This window comes from Drosophila biarmipes, chromosome 3R (assembly GCF_025231255.1).
Source record: "Drosophila biarmipes strain raj3 chromosome 3R, RU_DBia_V1.1, whole genome shotgun sequence".
Taxonomy (NCBI): domain Eukaryota; kingdom Metazoa; phylum Arthropoda; class Insecta; order Diptera; family Drosophilidae; genus Drosophila; species Drosophila biarmipes.
This window is the reverse complement of record NC_066616.1, coordinates 5,804,688-5,819,111: the sequence shown is the minus strand read 5'-3', so window position 1 is coordinate 5,819,111 and position 14,424 is coordinate 5,804,688. Positions and strand designations below refer to the sequence as shown.

Here is a 14,424-nt window from a genome sequence, read left to right as displayed (position 1 = left end):
AATGTTATTATAGGTACTTTATTTATTATTATTTAGCCTACGAAATAATTTCCCTATATATACTTTTGCGACATATCACAATAGTTTAAAATTATATAAAATTATGTTGATCTTTGGTGTTCAAAGCACTTTTAATGTACTTATTTTAGAATATTTTAAATTTCTAATGTCCGTTTTTTTATATACATACATTTATGTTAAAATTTTATTAAAACCTTTTATCTGGAAGTTTTCCAAAATGCACAATTTTATTTATTTCCTCACCATATACAATTGTTTAAAATAAAAATTATTTTTTTATTGTTTTAAATTTATTGAGATTGCTTAAGACTGCTATTTTGGTAACCGCGAGATGCATTTCTAAGCAACCACTGTACTTTTGTGTGTATCCTTTGGCTTTGGCTATGTGCGCGTATTTTGTTTGCCTTTTGGCTGCACTCCGACTCCGCCGTCGACTAGAGTGTCTGTGAATTGACTTTTGTTGCCAGTTGGCAGCGGCAGAAGCAACAAAAGCCAAGCCAACAGCAACAAGCTCATGCCAGATCCCAAAAGCAAACACGACAATTATTCGGTAAATGTCATTAAAAAATCTTTCACTTAAGGCCCTCTGACATTTGCCTAAAGGTCAACTGACTTCCCGAATTTATTTTAAGAACAGCTATGCCACGTAAGACGTACTAAACATATTTCGTTATTAATTTAATTTTTGGTATATTTTTAAAAAGTTTAAACAAGTTTTTTTAGGGTAGGATACCTAGCAAAGTTTATAATAAATCTATTGAAAATAAAAATCTTTAACTTAAAGTTTTTTAGTAGGCACGTGTACAAAAAAACTTTATAGAAGAACATTTTAATAGAACTGCCTTGAAAAGGCGCCACCTATTGGTCTTTTACAGTTAGTTATTGACAAATAAAATCATTTCCACATTACACTTCAAACAAGAAAGGAAGTTATACCCTTGCAGTTATAAGAAATAATCAACCTTAGTAAATAAATTGTTTCCTATGCCAGCTATATGATATAGTCGTCCGATATTATTAAAATTTAATTCGAAAATCAGAACTAATTTAAAAATGTTATTTCCAAGCTTAGAAGGTTTTATGTTAAAAACACCAAAGTATATAATTTTTTTATATTTTCCGACTAATGGTTCCGACTTATATACTACCTGCAATAGAAAGAAGACTTTTGAGAATGTTTCAGCCCGATAGCTTTAAAACTGAGAGACTAGTTTGCGTAGAAACGGACGGACGGAAACGTTTCCTTCACTGCGTTGCAAACTTCTGACTGAAATCATTATACCCTCTTCAAGGGTATACAAATATATCAAAACCATGCCAAGCACGAGAGACAGAAATATTCCGAAACTCCCTTATTTTTTTAACGACTACAATACACCCTTTCCCTATATGTAACACGTATAAATAAACCAATAACAACGCTTGTTTGATAAAATTAGCAATAACTTTGATGGAGTTCTTTCTCTACAGATATTATTTACTGGGTCAAATTTAATTGTTTAATACGTGCAACAGCATACGAACATCTTGTAATGTACCAGAACTAGCTAGTATTATATATCTTTTCACCGAAGTTCAGAACGTGGATTCTAAAAGCATCAAAAGAAGCTCAAAACGCATTCTAAAGCCATGATAAACGTATTCCATTCCATTTTGCAATGGACATGCATCTGCTTTATGGCCCTTATTGTGATTCCCAATTTTAAAAATCAAACAAATGCTAAGCATCAAAACGGCATCAAGGAGTGTAAAATATGGGGTTCTTTGAATGAATCATTAGATGACCTGCCTGGGTCACCACGTCGGGAGGAGAAGGATACAGGTCCTTATTTCTTTGTGATTACTGCCAATTGCAAGATCATTTCATTGTGGATCATTTCGAGCCAAAAGCTGTTCTGACGAAAGCGCCTTGGTTACCCCTATCTACGCCAGCCTAAGGCGATATGTGCTGTTCATCAACGAAACACTAGCCTCCATTATTCTGAAATCTACAAAGGGGAAGTACGAGTGCTACTATCAGGAGATCATGCGCAAGCGGCGGCATGGCAGCTATATCCTCATCCAATACATTCCACCTCCCAAAGGACTTTCGTTGGAGCCGGCTAAGAGGAAGCTGCGACAGCCTGTCGCGGATAAATTTGCGTCGAGCGATACCAAAAGTCTACAACTTCCTAAAGGGCAGCGGTGGTTTGAGCTGAAAGGATACAACAAGGTGGATGAAATCATTACTAAATGCGCTAATCATTAATCCCTATTGCAGAAAGGCGACAACACCTTCCCCAACTTGCTGGCCATTCTCACTGGCTATAACCCAGACTCGGCCATGGAAAAAATATGCGACTGGCGCAAAAGGGGCTGCCTGGATCAGATTCTCTTCATATGGATGCACTTCCGGAACGCCAGCTATCTCACTGCCTTTGGCGAGGATGAGGGTGGCATAAACACATTCAACTGTATGGTACCCGGATTGCTGGAGCAACCTACCGACTACTACCTCAGGACCTTCTAAAAGGCCTTCGAGTGGGACCTGAAGTCCTGGAAGTGCCACGACTGCGCCTTGAGGTACTGTATCGGCCTACGACATGGCCAGGTATTTCGTCAGGCGCTTCGTGCACGAGCGTCCCATTTGGAGTCTTTTCTGGTGCCCTCGAAGATAATGACTATCTCCTGCAATATCTGCTGCATTTCCAGACAGATGGAGTGCTCGAGCACAGCATTATGATATTCCTATCGGATCATGGCGCTCGGTTTGGGAAAATCATGTACCTGCCCAGTGGGTTCCTGGAGGAACCCGTACCCATACCTGCCGCCCTGATTCCGGGCTCAATATCCCGAGTATGTGCGCGCTCTCCGGCTGAACCAAAACCGCCTGACCTCCAACTACGACCTTCACAACACCCTGAAGCACATCATCGAACTGGGGGCAGTGCAGGTGGCCAGAAACCGGACAAAGCAGCCGACTGTCCCAATGCCAGTCGATATTCCTGCCCATCGATGTGTCGAGAACGTGTGAGGACGCCGGAATACCGGAGCACTACTGCACCTGCGTGGCATTCAAAAGACTGCAGGATTGGTCCCCAGGTGATAGGGCGCATCAACGACTTCCTGGCTGGCAGAAACCTCAGCGGCCTTTGCTCGAAACTGACCTTGAAATACATCCACCATACTGAGATCAAAATCGACCTAGATCGGAGTTTCAATGGTGCCTTATACGGATGTGGCCACCTATCGCACCATGTTTAAAGTGAACCAGAACTCGGCCGATTTTCGAGCCACCGTTCTCTTCAAAAACTTCACGGGGTCGGTGGAAGTGCTCGACAGCTGTGAATCGGGCTCCACGTGTGTCGACGACCAAACCGCCAAGCAGTACTGTATTTGCAAGGATAATTATTTCAAACGATTCCTCAGAAGAATGCTGGAGCTAAACAGTTTTAGCTTTAATAATTGAAAATACCTTGACTTTCTTTAACGCCAAGCTCTTACATTTTTTTTAATCAATCACTTTTTAGATGGAAGTTAATAAAATCTACAATCTCTCTTTTCAATATTAAAAAGTGATTAAAATAAGTGATTAAATTTTATCATACATGTACATTAGGGCGGTCCACATTTATATCCTAATTTTTAAGGTCCTACTCTTACCCGCCTAAGGGGTGTATAAGTTCTGCACGTACAATCATGTCACCCTTTTATAGTGTCGAATTTGGTGTGCAAAAAATATATTTCTTTTTAGGTTCTAGCACTACAATTTTTATTGTCTCTACTTTGGTTCTATCTCTGGCTTTTATAAATGTGCTCTTTCTTTTGGGTATACTTTAATAAATAGTACTTGAAAAACCTTTTAAGCTTCCTTTATAGCTTTATTTTTGCTTACAACTAATCGGAAAATAGGTCATTTGTAAATGACCTAGTTTCTTAACAGTTTCTTAAACAACTTCTAATGTCAACTTTATTGCAAAATTCGTTTCAAATAAACCGCCGAAGCCTGTGTAACTCAGATATTGTCAGTGAGCGATAGCTGCACCCCGAATTCCAACTGGGAGCTTTTCTTCTGTGCTGCGCCCTCTGTCGGAAATTCTGTGTACTCACCACGCTACGGCGTTGCCAGACTGCTCCGTTGGAAACGTCTGGGCGTCAGCAAACGTTTAAAAGTAAAATCCTATATGGAGAAAATTTTAATTATTCATTGAGTAAAACTGCATAATGTTTATGATTAACTTGTGATTATCCCATAATCGATCACATCGACACGCAGTTGGTTCCTCCATTTGTTCCTCCTTTTCCCATCCCTAATTAACGGTGCCTTGCAGATGCGAAGCAAGTGGATCGCAAAATCGCAAAATGTTGGCGAAATAAGTTCGCGAACGTCTCGAACGTAACCGGTTACCCACGATACAAGATATTTTCCACATTCCACTTGCAATTTATCAACGCGGCGCGGGAAAATCCCCGAAAACAGCGCTGCGGAGTGTTTGGGGAAAATGGCGCAACCGCCGCCAGATCAAAACTTTTACCACCATCCGCTGCCCCACACGCACACACATCCGCACTCGCATCCGCATTCTCATCCGCACCCCCATCATCAGCATCCACAGCTCCAGTTGCCGCCACAATTCCGGAATCCCTTCGATCTGGTGAGTGGAATGGCCATGGGCCCGTAGAATGGGAGGTCGCCCAGTAAAGCATGAATACAGTGCAGCCTCCGTAGGGTGAACCACAAAAATTCAAAGATTTCCATTAGGCTATGTAAACATATTGATGTCATCGCCGATGCTTAGCTAATCCCTACAGAGCGATCTTAAAATTGATTATAGTAGAGCTTCCATAAGTTGAACTGCCGTGTATAAGAACCTAGTTACTTGAAGTTGGAAGACTGAAACATTTATTAATATTTATTGCGACTAATAAAACGGTTATTGTACCTGAGTGAAAATATAAAAACGACACCGATATACCATTTATGATCAGTATTAATTCATTATATCATCCGATAATCGAAATCTCGAACCAAGGGCTTCCTTGCTATAGATGTTCAACTGTAATTGATAGTATAAAACTGGTAAAAGTTCTGGGGCTTACTATATTACCATTAATATAACAAATTAAAACATTGTTTACCTTGGAACTCTGCATGAATAGGTCAGTTTCAATAATACAAAACGATTTCCTATGACAACTGTATTCTAAGGTGGTTCGAAACACTGTGGAGGCGTGTCATTTGAAGTAGGCTACTTAATTCGATTGTTAAATATTGTTTTTCAATCCTTTTAACGCAAAATTATCCAGTATACCATAATTAAAAATCACTTTACAGGCTGAGGTTTAAATCATTTGATTCTTACTGTTATGAATGCTTCGACACATAAGATGTCTCGAAAACTGTTGATTTATACAGGGGTCAAGTATACAAATTTAACCTTACTGAAATAATATTATTCTTTAAGCTTCGGACCCCGAAGCAAACCATCTATTCATGTTTTTATATAAAGATAGTGTACTCAATGATTCTTTCAAGCTTTTTGATGAGCGAACGGGTGCGATAAACTACAACTACATACGGCCCTATCTGCCCAACCAGATGCCCAAGCCAGGTGAGTTTGAGGTAGGCATTGTCCACCATCGCCTTATCAGAAATGTACCCCCCAGAGGAACTGCCCGACTCCCTGGTGATGCGACGACCGCGCCGCACTCGCACCACCTTCACCAGCTCCCAGATCGCAGAGTTGGAACAGCACTTTCTGCAGGGGCGATACCTCACGGCACCCAGGCTGGCGGATCTGTCTGCCAAGCTGGGCCTGGGCACTGCCCAGGTGAAGATCTGGTTCAAGAATCGTAGGCGTCGTCACAAAATCCAGTCGGACCAGCACAAGGATCAGTCGTACGAGGGGATGCCGCTGTCACCGGGTCTAAAACAGAGCGACGGCGATCCTCCTAGTCTGCAGACCCTGAGCTTGGGCGGAGGAGCCACGCCCAACGCCTTGACCCCATCGCCTACTCCCTCGACTCCCACAGCCCACATGGTGGAGCACTACGGCGAGTCCTTCAACGCCTATTACAACTACAATGGAGGCCACAACCACGGCCTGACCAACCGACAGGCGCATGTGCAGTACCCCTCCGGAGCAGCTCCAGGATCTGCCACTGGCGGCCAGTTCTTTCAGCAGCAGCAGGGGCACGTCCACCCCCACCAGCAGCAGCTGCATCACCAGGGCAACCATGTGCCGCCACAGATGCAACAGCAGCAGCAGCAGCCGGCGCAGCAGCAGCAGTACCACCACTTTGACTTTCAGCAAAAGCCACCTAGCGCGTCGCGCGTCCTGGTCAAGGACGAACCGGAGGCAGACTACAACTTCAACAGCTCGTACTACATGCGACCGGCGATGACTGGCGCCACTGCATCCGCATCGGCTATGGCCCGCGGCGCTGCTTCGCCGGGCTCCGAGGTCTACGAGCCATTAACACCCAAGAATGACGAGAGTCCCAGTCTGTGCGGCATCGGCATTGGCGGACCCTGCGCCACAGCCGTTGGCGAGACGGAGGCCGATGACATGGACGACGGAACGAGGAAGAAGACGACGCTTCAGGTCAGCTAAGAGTCCATCTCCCCGTTTTGCTTTTTTTATCCAGATTAACAATTTTATAGACCAAAGCTCAGTTACCCTAAACATTTTCTGTACGATATAGATTAATTTTATGTTATTTTGCCCAGATCGTCTTTATAATTCATTTCAAATCATATATTAATATTGAATTTTTTAAAGTTTTTGCCATTTTTTAAAACTAAAATTATTTTTAACCGAGAAGCCCTGCCCTCTTCAGAATTTAGCAATTCCAATAGCTCTTTTTCTTTAAGTATTTACTTTTTTATTTATTTTTTAACTGTTATTCAAAATTATTTTATCATGTTCGTTCTCTCAATAGATCTTAGAGCCTTTGAAGGGTCTGGACAAGAGCTGCGACGATGGCAGCAGCGACGACATGAGCACTGGTCTAAGAGCGTTGGCAGGAGCCGGAAATCGTGGCACAGCCTTTGCCAAGTTTGGCAAACTTTCTTCCCCACAGGGATCCCAGCAGCCACTCGGAATGGGTCTGGGAGTGACCATATCCGAGACGAACCAGTATCAATGCACGATGGATACGATAATGCAAGCGTATAATCCCCATCGTAACGCCGCAGGCAACTCGCAGTTCGCTTACTGCTTCAATTAGCCTGGACAAGCGGCGTACCAAAGAGACAAATAGCTTTAGGTTAACCACTGTTGTTCCTGATTGTACAAATACCAAGTGATTGTAGATATGTACGCGTAGTAAGTTAGGCCTACACTTAAGTTCCGTGTAAATTGTTTTTAGTGAAGTTTAATGTACTAGCCTAGTCAGTGGCGACACGGATTTCAATCCCCCTTGTGCTGATACTCTTTTTAATTTCCAACTTCCCCTGCAATACGCTCTTTGCTTCGATGGCATCTGGCAGGTTGTTCCACTAAAGCCCAGGAACATCCAGACAGATCCATTTGAGGCCTAATGGGCTTGAACGTATTCCAGGGAAAGTTTTCGCCCTATACCTTTTTACCGCGCCAGCAAACGAATTCTATCTTGAACAATTTGGCATAGCTAAAAACTGTACTAATCGAAATGCAAAATGTTTCTCTTGGTGGTAATCAAAATAAGAGATTACCCCTTAAAGATCGAACATTTAAAAAATAATATTCGATGTGATATTTTCAATTTCTATGCTATGCCAAAGTGTCTAACATAATCACACATTTGCACATTCTTTAACCAAGAATTGTTGGCAAATTGTTTCTCAACTTATGTAGACCATTTGTTCTAGTTTCAGTGATTTATTTGCTGCCCATCGGAACCCCTTTTCATTTATTTTATTTTTCACTACAAGCCGCTTTGAAATCTGTTAAGCCTCAAATTAAATTTAAAAAGGTGCACCTTTTATGTTGTATTTTTAAGTTTTGTCTATATTAATATATATTAATACGGAAAATATAAGATGTACTCTGCTAGAGTAAGCTGTGACTAGCTACACATACTAACGAGTTCCGAAGGACATGTAGGTCCTCTCTCCGTCTCTTTCCAGGATGAACGAAAACAGTATCTGGGTTTCCCGAAAATCTTATGAATTTAAAAATGCATTTTATGGCACACACTCACACATGCATGCCATAAAATGTGATTCGCGATTTTTCCGCGAACACCCGCGGATCATAAAACTTGTGCACCAGCTGCCTGTGTTTATATAGCTACCTGATCCACGACCTTCCCCGATGATCCTTGCCCGTTCGCACTATTTAGGTAGGCACTGTACAGGCGCCGACAGGCAACTTGTTGGCCCTATTTTCTTTGATATAAATTTTGGAAAACCCAGAAATCCAAAACGTGCTCTACATGAACGAACGTTGATCGGGTTTCTCCCAGTTTTGTAATTTTTATTGATCTTGCTCCTTGGCGCGGTTAAATGGGCGCGTTTTAAAAGGGTGATTATGGATGTTTTGGAAAAACCTGACCAAAACTCATTCTTATTTTTGACCACACCATGTTTGCTTAGGACACTATTTTAGCTTTTTCAAGATGGCAAAAAAGAAATATAATTATTTATTTATAGCTTACAAGTTTAGTATTTAATTATAAATATAACACATTATCATTATAATATTTAGGTTTCTTAAGTTTAAGACTCAAATATTCTCTATTTTATGATATATAGCAAGTTTTCAGGTATTTACTATTTCCACCTAGGTATATTTATATATTTTACATTTCTATCTGCCTAATATATGTTTTCTGAAGGTTTTTCTAGAATAAGCAATTCAAACGAATAAAAATGTTATAAAAACTGCTATTTTAAAATTGTCAGCATATGAAGTTATATTATACCACAAAATGAGGCAACAACCCTGACATAAAATACAAGAATGTAGCTTTTATCAAAAAATGTAATTGTAAGGCAACTCGAGTTTTTTATTTAACTTAATCAGATATACATATATTTCGTAAAAACATAAGTACTACAATTGTTTTTATTTCATTAAGCAGATAATTAAATAAATTAATTAAATTCATATTTCTATAAGTAATATCAAAAATATTTTTAATTTACATGAGGATTGGGCTTAAAGTTATTCTATTATTCTAAGTTAAGAACTCCTCAACTGTACATTTCCACACGGTTATCCTGCCATGACTTTTCTTTTGTTCCAGCGTATTTTTAGCGAATTCCCAGAAGGAGCAAATCCGATAGCGCCAGTAATAAAATTTGCGAACAACTCCCGGGTCCGAGGACTGAGGATGGGAAGCCTAAGGGACCGGAGGACCGCGTCGGACACGCATTCGCCGCGCCGGAGACTACGGTTTCTCGGGCACATCCTCCTGGCAACAAACGAAGCCATAAACTGTCTAAATCGAGCATAAAACCCCGAGGAGCATCCTTTCTCGCAGCGTTGCTTTCATTGCATTATGAGGATAATTGCGGACGGCGAGCGACCAAAAGCCGCGACAACAGCCTCGGTTTCACTTTCAGCGCCGCCAGCGGAGGCTCTTTCAACAGGTGCTACAAGTTGGACAACAATCGCCTCGGATCTCCGATGATCATCAGCCGTCTACCTGGCGAGACTTGGGACCCTGGCACTGTCTCTCACGCAACGCCAAATCCTGGCAGGATTCCGATCAAAACAAGCCTCTAGATTGCCCATAGCCAGAGGCCGGGAGTCGTCGGACTTGGCTAGTCTCCGAGGTGCCAGTCGGCCAGCCAAGCGACGAAGAGATTTACGACTCGCGGGCTTAGGCAAATTTTTCGCAACGATGCGTCGGAGGAGTTGACCTGCCCGGGTCCTCTACCTAGACGGATCCGTATATAAGGCTGATGTTTGCTTAGGACGGCAGATCATTCCACTTTTGACAGCTCAGTCGGCAGTATCACAGAATATGTCATCCGTCATGCATTACTATCCAGTGCACCAGGCCAAGGTGGCCCCCTACACAGCCACTCCCTCGGAGGTGAAATACAGCGAAGTGAGTACAGCAAAATAAACACAATCAAACCCAAACTTATAAGTTATCTCCCTACTTTTAGTTGATATACGGCCATCATCACGCTGTGAACCCCCTCAGCCTGCCCCCCAACTACAGCCAGATGAACTCTAACCCCACCACGCTCAACGACCACTGCTCCTCCCAGCAGCTCCACCAGCAGCAGGTGTCCTCGGATGAGAACCTGCCTTCGCAGCCCAGCCAAGACTCACAGAGGGTGAAGCTAAAGCGATCGCGCACCGCCTTCACCAGTGTCCAGCTGGTGGAGCTGGAGAACGAGTTCAAGAGCAACATGTATCTGTACCGGACGCGCAGGATCGAGATTGCCCAGCGGTTGTCTCTGTGCGAGCGCCAGGTGAAGATCTGGTTCCAGAACCGGCGCATGAAGTTCAAGAAGGACATCCAGGGCCACCGCGAGTCCAAGACCTCCGCCAAGTTGGCTCAGCCCCAGGCGGAGCAGAGTGCCCATCGCGGCATAGTGCAGCGGCTGATGTCCTACTCCCAGGATCCCAGGGAGGCCTCCGCGGCAGCAGAAAAGCGGCCTGTGGTGGCAGTGGCCCCGGTGAATGCCCAGCCGGACTACAGCCAAGTCAAAATCAAGACCGAAGTTACTACCAACAATGCGAGCAGCCACAGCAACGCCAACATGTGCTCCAGCTCCGATCTCAGCGAGATACTGGAGCACCTGGCACAAACTACGACTGCTCCGGCAACAAGCATTTCCCATACGGGAGCCTCTGCCAACTCGAGCTCCAGCTCCTCGTCGGGGCATTACTCCTACAATGTGGATTTGGTCCTGCAGAGCATCAAGCAGGATTTGGAGGCAGCTGCCCAAGCCTGGTCCAAGTCGAAGTCTGCTCCGCTTTTAGCCACCCAGTCCTGGCACCCGGCCTCCCACAATCAGATCCCCACGAGCGTGCACGCGGCTCCCTCATTGAATCTGTCGTGGGGCGAACCCGCTGCCAAGTCCCGAAAGCTGAGCATTACCCACATAAATCCCTGCGCCACCAGCTTCAACTATCCCAATTGATTTTGATGATATCCTCCCTCAGAACATATAGGTTTAATTTTAACAGAGCTAAGCAATCGTCTCTGGCAATTGGACGCAAAATTCTATCCCTACTCAGTGACAAAAGCCATTTGTATTTTTAGTTTATTCTGTAACTTTTTTTATAAATATTATTAGACCCTAAGCATAAGGATTATATATGATAAATAAAACTATTAAAGCCATAATTAATTTGTTTTAAATTAATAAAAATAAATAATGTTAGGACTTTAAATATAAATAGGTGAGCACCAACTACATTTTTTCATTTTGTTTAGTTGTCTCTCTAGTCCCATTTATATTGAGAGTATGCAAAATATTTTAAGCAAATGAAAACGATCAGCTCGCTGTAGATACTTTCACAAAACTTTGCCTTAGCTCCTGTTTTTCCCTCATCAATCCTTTAAGTATCCTTTAACCTTTAACCCACACCACCCCTTAGTTGGAGCTTGGCTCCTGGAGGGGAAAACAAAAAAGCAAGAGAAAGGGAGAAGAAAGGGTAATTTTTAGCATTTAGCCCGTGTCCCAGTTGTCTTCGGTTTCACTTTTGCATTTAATGTCCCATTGCGGGCGACTTGAGGTCAAGTCGGGAATTTCCATTGCATCGCCCATCTATTAGGGCCCAGAAAAGTGTCAACCGCATTTACTCGGACAGGTCCAGCCCCGTTCTCGTTCCCCTTCTCCGTCTGCTCCCACGTCCATTCTTAATCCGTATCCGTATCCGGATCCAGGTTCAGTTTCAGTTACAGCGGGTTCCGTTGGTCATCTTGAGCGGCGGACGTGGAGTGTTAGGATTTGATTTATGGACATTTAACCGCACACATTACTTGCTACTGGCTGCGGTGGCTGGCCAGCGTCTTGCAGCGCGGAAATGCGGCACTCAGCCTCAGCTCCAAGGAATTTCCACCAGTCCTTCCATCCGAGCACACCCATCCCTTTGGTCCTTGGGCCCTTAGGTGTGGTGTGGTGGGAGTGGCGTGGAATGGAGTGCTGTGTGTGTGGCAAATTGCTTCCCCTGGGAGGAAATTGTAGCTCGCACTTGCCACGGCCGAAGCAGTCAAAAAGTGTGCACTGAGAAAAAATAATTCGTGTGAAAGTTTTTAAATGTCGTACAACCTGAATTTAGAAAATAGTTCTCGTGAACTTCTACAAAAAAAATTCCGTTGTTAAAATACTTATATATAGCAATCTGCAAAAATCATTACTTTGCTTTAAAAATATTTATAAAAAATGAAATTTTGAAAACACTAGATCTAGGAATGGGTTTGGGGAGAGTTATTGTTTCAAAAACTGTTTATTAAATATTTTTAATATTACATACCTTTTACCAATCCCTACCAATGGATCCGCGGATTAACAATATAATATATTAGAATCAAGCTTAAATAATAAGTTATATATAAAAACTGGTGTTTTGTATTACTCCATAATTATTTTCAGAGGTTTGTTTTCAAAGTTATGACCAATTTTTCAGAGTGTGCCCATGTGGAAGTCACGGGTCAAAGGGGAGGACCTTGCGCAGGGGGTGGACCCTTGGAATTTTCATGCGCATTGTTGACATTTCCTGACATGTGGTCCGGTTCGCCTCGGTTCTGGTTTTGGCTCGGCTGCCTTCGCCGGGAGCATGTCCTGCACATGTTTCGGGGCTGCCATAATGAATATAGATGCCGGATCCGAGGAGCGTGGGCGTGGCTAATCGCCCGGCAATCAGAGGCAGCTAATCAAACTCGCATAAAAAGGAAACAGCAGGAACAAGTAAACAACTCTCCGCGGGCAGCTTCAATTACGCGAAATGCCAATGTAATAAACATGTCCAACAGCGCACAGATTGTTCCCATTGCTCCAGTTAGCCAATTCCTGAGCTCAATCATTCGCTCGGTGGCAACATTGCGGTTTTATTAGCCGGAATCGAGCGCTGGCAGTGGGGCGCGGGCGGGAGTCCGGAGCCCTGATGACAATGACAATGCCGCAGTCTTGGCCTGGTCATAACAATAAATTCCGCAGCCGCAGCGGAGGCTGGGCGAAAAACATTTCAAATTGTTTCTTGTTAATTAAATTAAATATTCACTTGGGAGTCGCACGCCCGCTCCGCAAGGCCCAACCGCAGCTCTTTGTAATTAGATTGAATCTATAATTTTTATGGCTAATCGCCTTTCGGAAGCTTTGGGCTTTCACCCGAAGCCCACCCCACTCCCTTGGCAATGAATTTTGAATTCGCGGCCAGGACTCGAAAGCCAAGTGCTTGGAATCCTTGCCGCAGCCGAGCGAAATGTATTTTGTGTGCAAATGAAATGGCTTCGCTGAGATATGCGCTCAGTTTTGGCCGGGAATCCGTGAAAGTTAATTAAGAGGGTTATTTCGAAATCTGTGGTATAGAGAATAGAATATAATTCTGAAGTAGTTTTATTTTTTTTAACTTAAGGTTAAGCAACCAAATCTTCTTGGAAATAATTAGCAACATTAAGAAATTTGCTTTCAAAGCAAAACATCCTGATTAAAATGTTTGATATAGGCACCTTTTAAAAAATTGACCTTTCCTAAGCTTAAATACTGAGACCATTCATGGAATTAAAAAATAATACAAAAATGTATTATACAATAAGGCTATTATAATAATTAATGGTGATTTCATAAAAATCAGACAATTTTTCTTTGACTGCAACTTTTGTTTGTGGAATCTAAGTATTTTAATAAAGAGAAGAATTTGTTTTCTAAATCTTTTTATGTTATTTTTCAGTAAAAACCTACTTTTCAATTATGAGGAAGTGCACCATAATTTATAAAACGAAAAACTCTACCAAAATCCTTTTTGACTAAATTTCATTCGTCGTAGCCTTTTTGTAGCCTTTTTCAGCCCAACTGTTGTGGGCTCAATTTGGATATTTTTGGCACGTTTAAACGTTATGACATTTCACAGACGTGTTAGTCCCTCAACGCCACCGATATGGCCAACACCTGTCGTATAAACAAATCGTGCTGGGCCAGAAAACTTTCCGTCCATTCCACACATGCAGGGGATGTTCGGTTTTGGCCCACAAAAATATGCATATATAGTGAACAGCAGGCACGGAAAACTCTTCTAATTTCGTATTCCACGGAAGATTGTGAGTGCGTGAAAAAAATCACTTCAAAATTTGAATGCCAATTGCTAGGGGATAGGTCGACGGCAGTGGAGCATCCGGGATCCCAAGTGAAATTCTCGGGCTTTCAATAGAAATTTTGTTGTGCCGACCCGGAGAAGAGTCACTTGGGTCGAGAGTCGTGATGTTGTGCCAAGCATATGTTCCGGAATTCATTTCATTTATAGTTGTGAATGA

The 14,424-nt window shown here is 42.8% G+C and overlaps 2 protein-coding genes and 1 pseudogene across 6 annotated transcripts; all 3 read left to right on the top strand.

Annotated features, from left to right (window-relative positions):
• Nucleotides 1–1,650: 1,650 nt before the first annotated feature.
• LOC108027017 (uncharacterized) lies at nucleotides 1,651–3,469 on the top strand (annotated as a pseudogene).
• Nucleotides 3,470–4,277: 808 nt separating this feature from the next.
• On the top strand, nucleotides 4,278–8,056 carry LOC108027415 (homeotic protein bicoid). 5 transcript variants are annotated; one of them, XM_017098855.3, is made up of 4 exons: nucleotides 4,278–4,655; nucleotides 5,537–5,612; nucleotides 5,668–6,605; nucleotides 6,943–8,056. In XM_017098855.3, exons 1-4 carry the CDS (start codon nucleotides 4,503–4,505, stop codon nucleotides 7,228–7,230), a joined length of 1,455 nt encoding a protein of 484 aa, XP_016954344.1. In that variant the 5' UTR covers nucleotides 4,278–4,502; the 3' UTR covers nucleotides 7,231–8,056. The 5 variants fall into 5 exon arrangements, with proteins under 5 accessions (XP_016954344.1, XP_016954342.1, XP_050745093.1 ...); XM_017098853.3 differs by having other exon boundaries at nucleotides 5,653–6,605; XM_050889136.1 differs by having other exon boundaries at nucleotides 4,573–4,655; nucleotides 5,511–5,612; nucleotides 5,653–6,605.
• A 1,881-nt stretch (nucleotides 8,057–9,937) lies between these two features.
• LOC108027074 (protein zerknuellt 1) lies at nucleotides 9,938–11,253 on the top strand. Its single transcript, XM_017098288.3, has 2 exons — nucleotides 9,938–10,041; nucleotides 10,103–11,253. Exons 1-2 carry the CDS (start codon nucleotides 9,955–9,957, stop codon nucleotides 11,087–11,089), a joined length of 1,074 nt encoding a protein of 357 aa, XP_016953777.1. The 5' UTR covers nucleotides 9,938–9,954; the 3' UTR covers nucleotides 11,090–11,253.
• Nucleotides 11,254–14,424: the final 3,171 nt, after the last annotated feature.

Coding starts and splice junctions, on each gene's coding strand:
- LOC108027415 (XM_017098853.3), top strand. CDS start 4,503: ATGGCGCAACCGCCGCCAGATCAAAACTTTTACCACCATCCGCTGCCC. Junction 4,656..5,536: donor TCCGGAATCCCTTCGATCTG/GTGAGTGGAATG, acceptor GATTCTTTCAAG/CTTTTTGATGAGCGAACGGG. Junction 5,613..5,652: donor CAACCAGATGCCCAAGCCAG/GTGAGTTTGAGG, acceptor TCGCCTTATCAG/AAATGTACCCCCCAGAGGAA.
- LOC108027074 (XM_017098288.3), top strand. CDS start 9,955: ATGTCATCCGTCATGCATTACTATCCAGTGCACCAGGCCAAGGTGGCC. Junction 10,042..10,102: donor CGGAGGTGAAATACAGCGAA/GTGAGTACAGCA, acceptor CCCTACTTTTAG/TTGATATACGGCCATCATCA.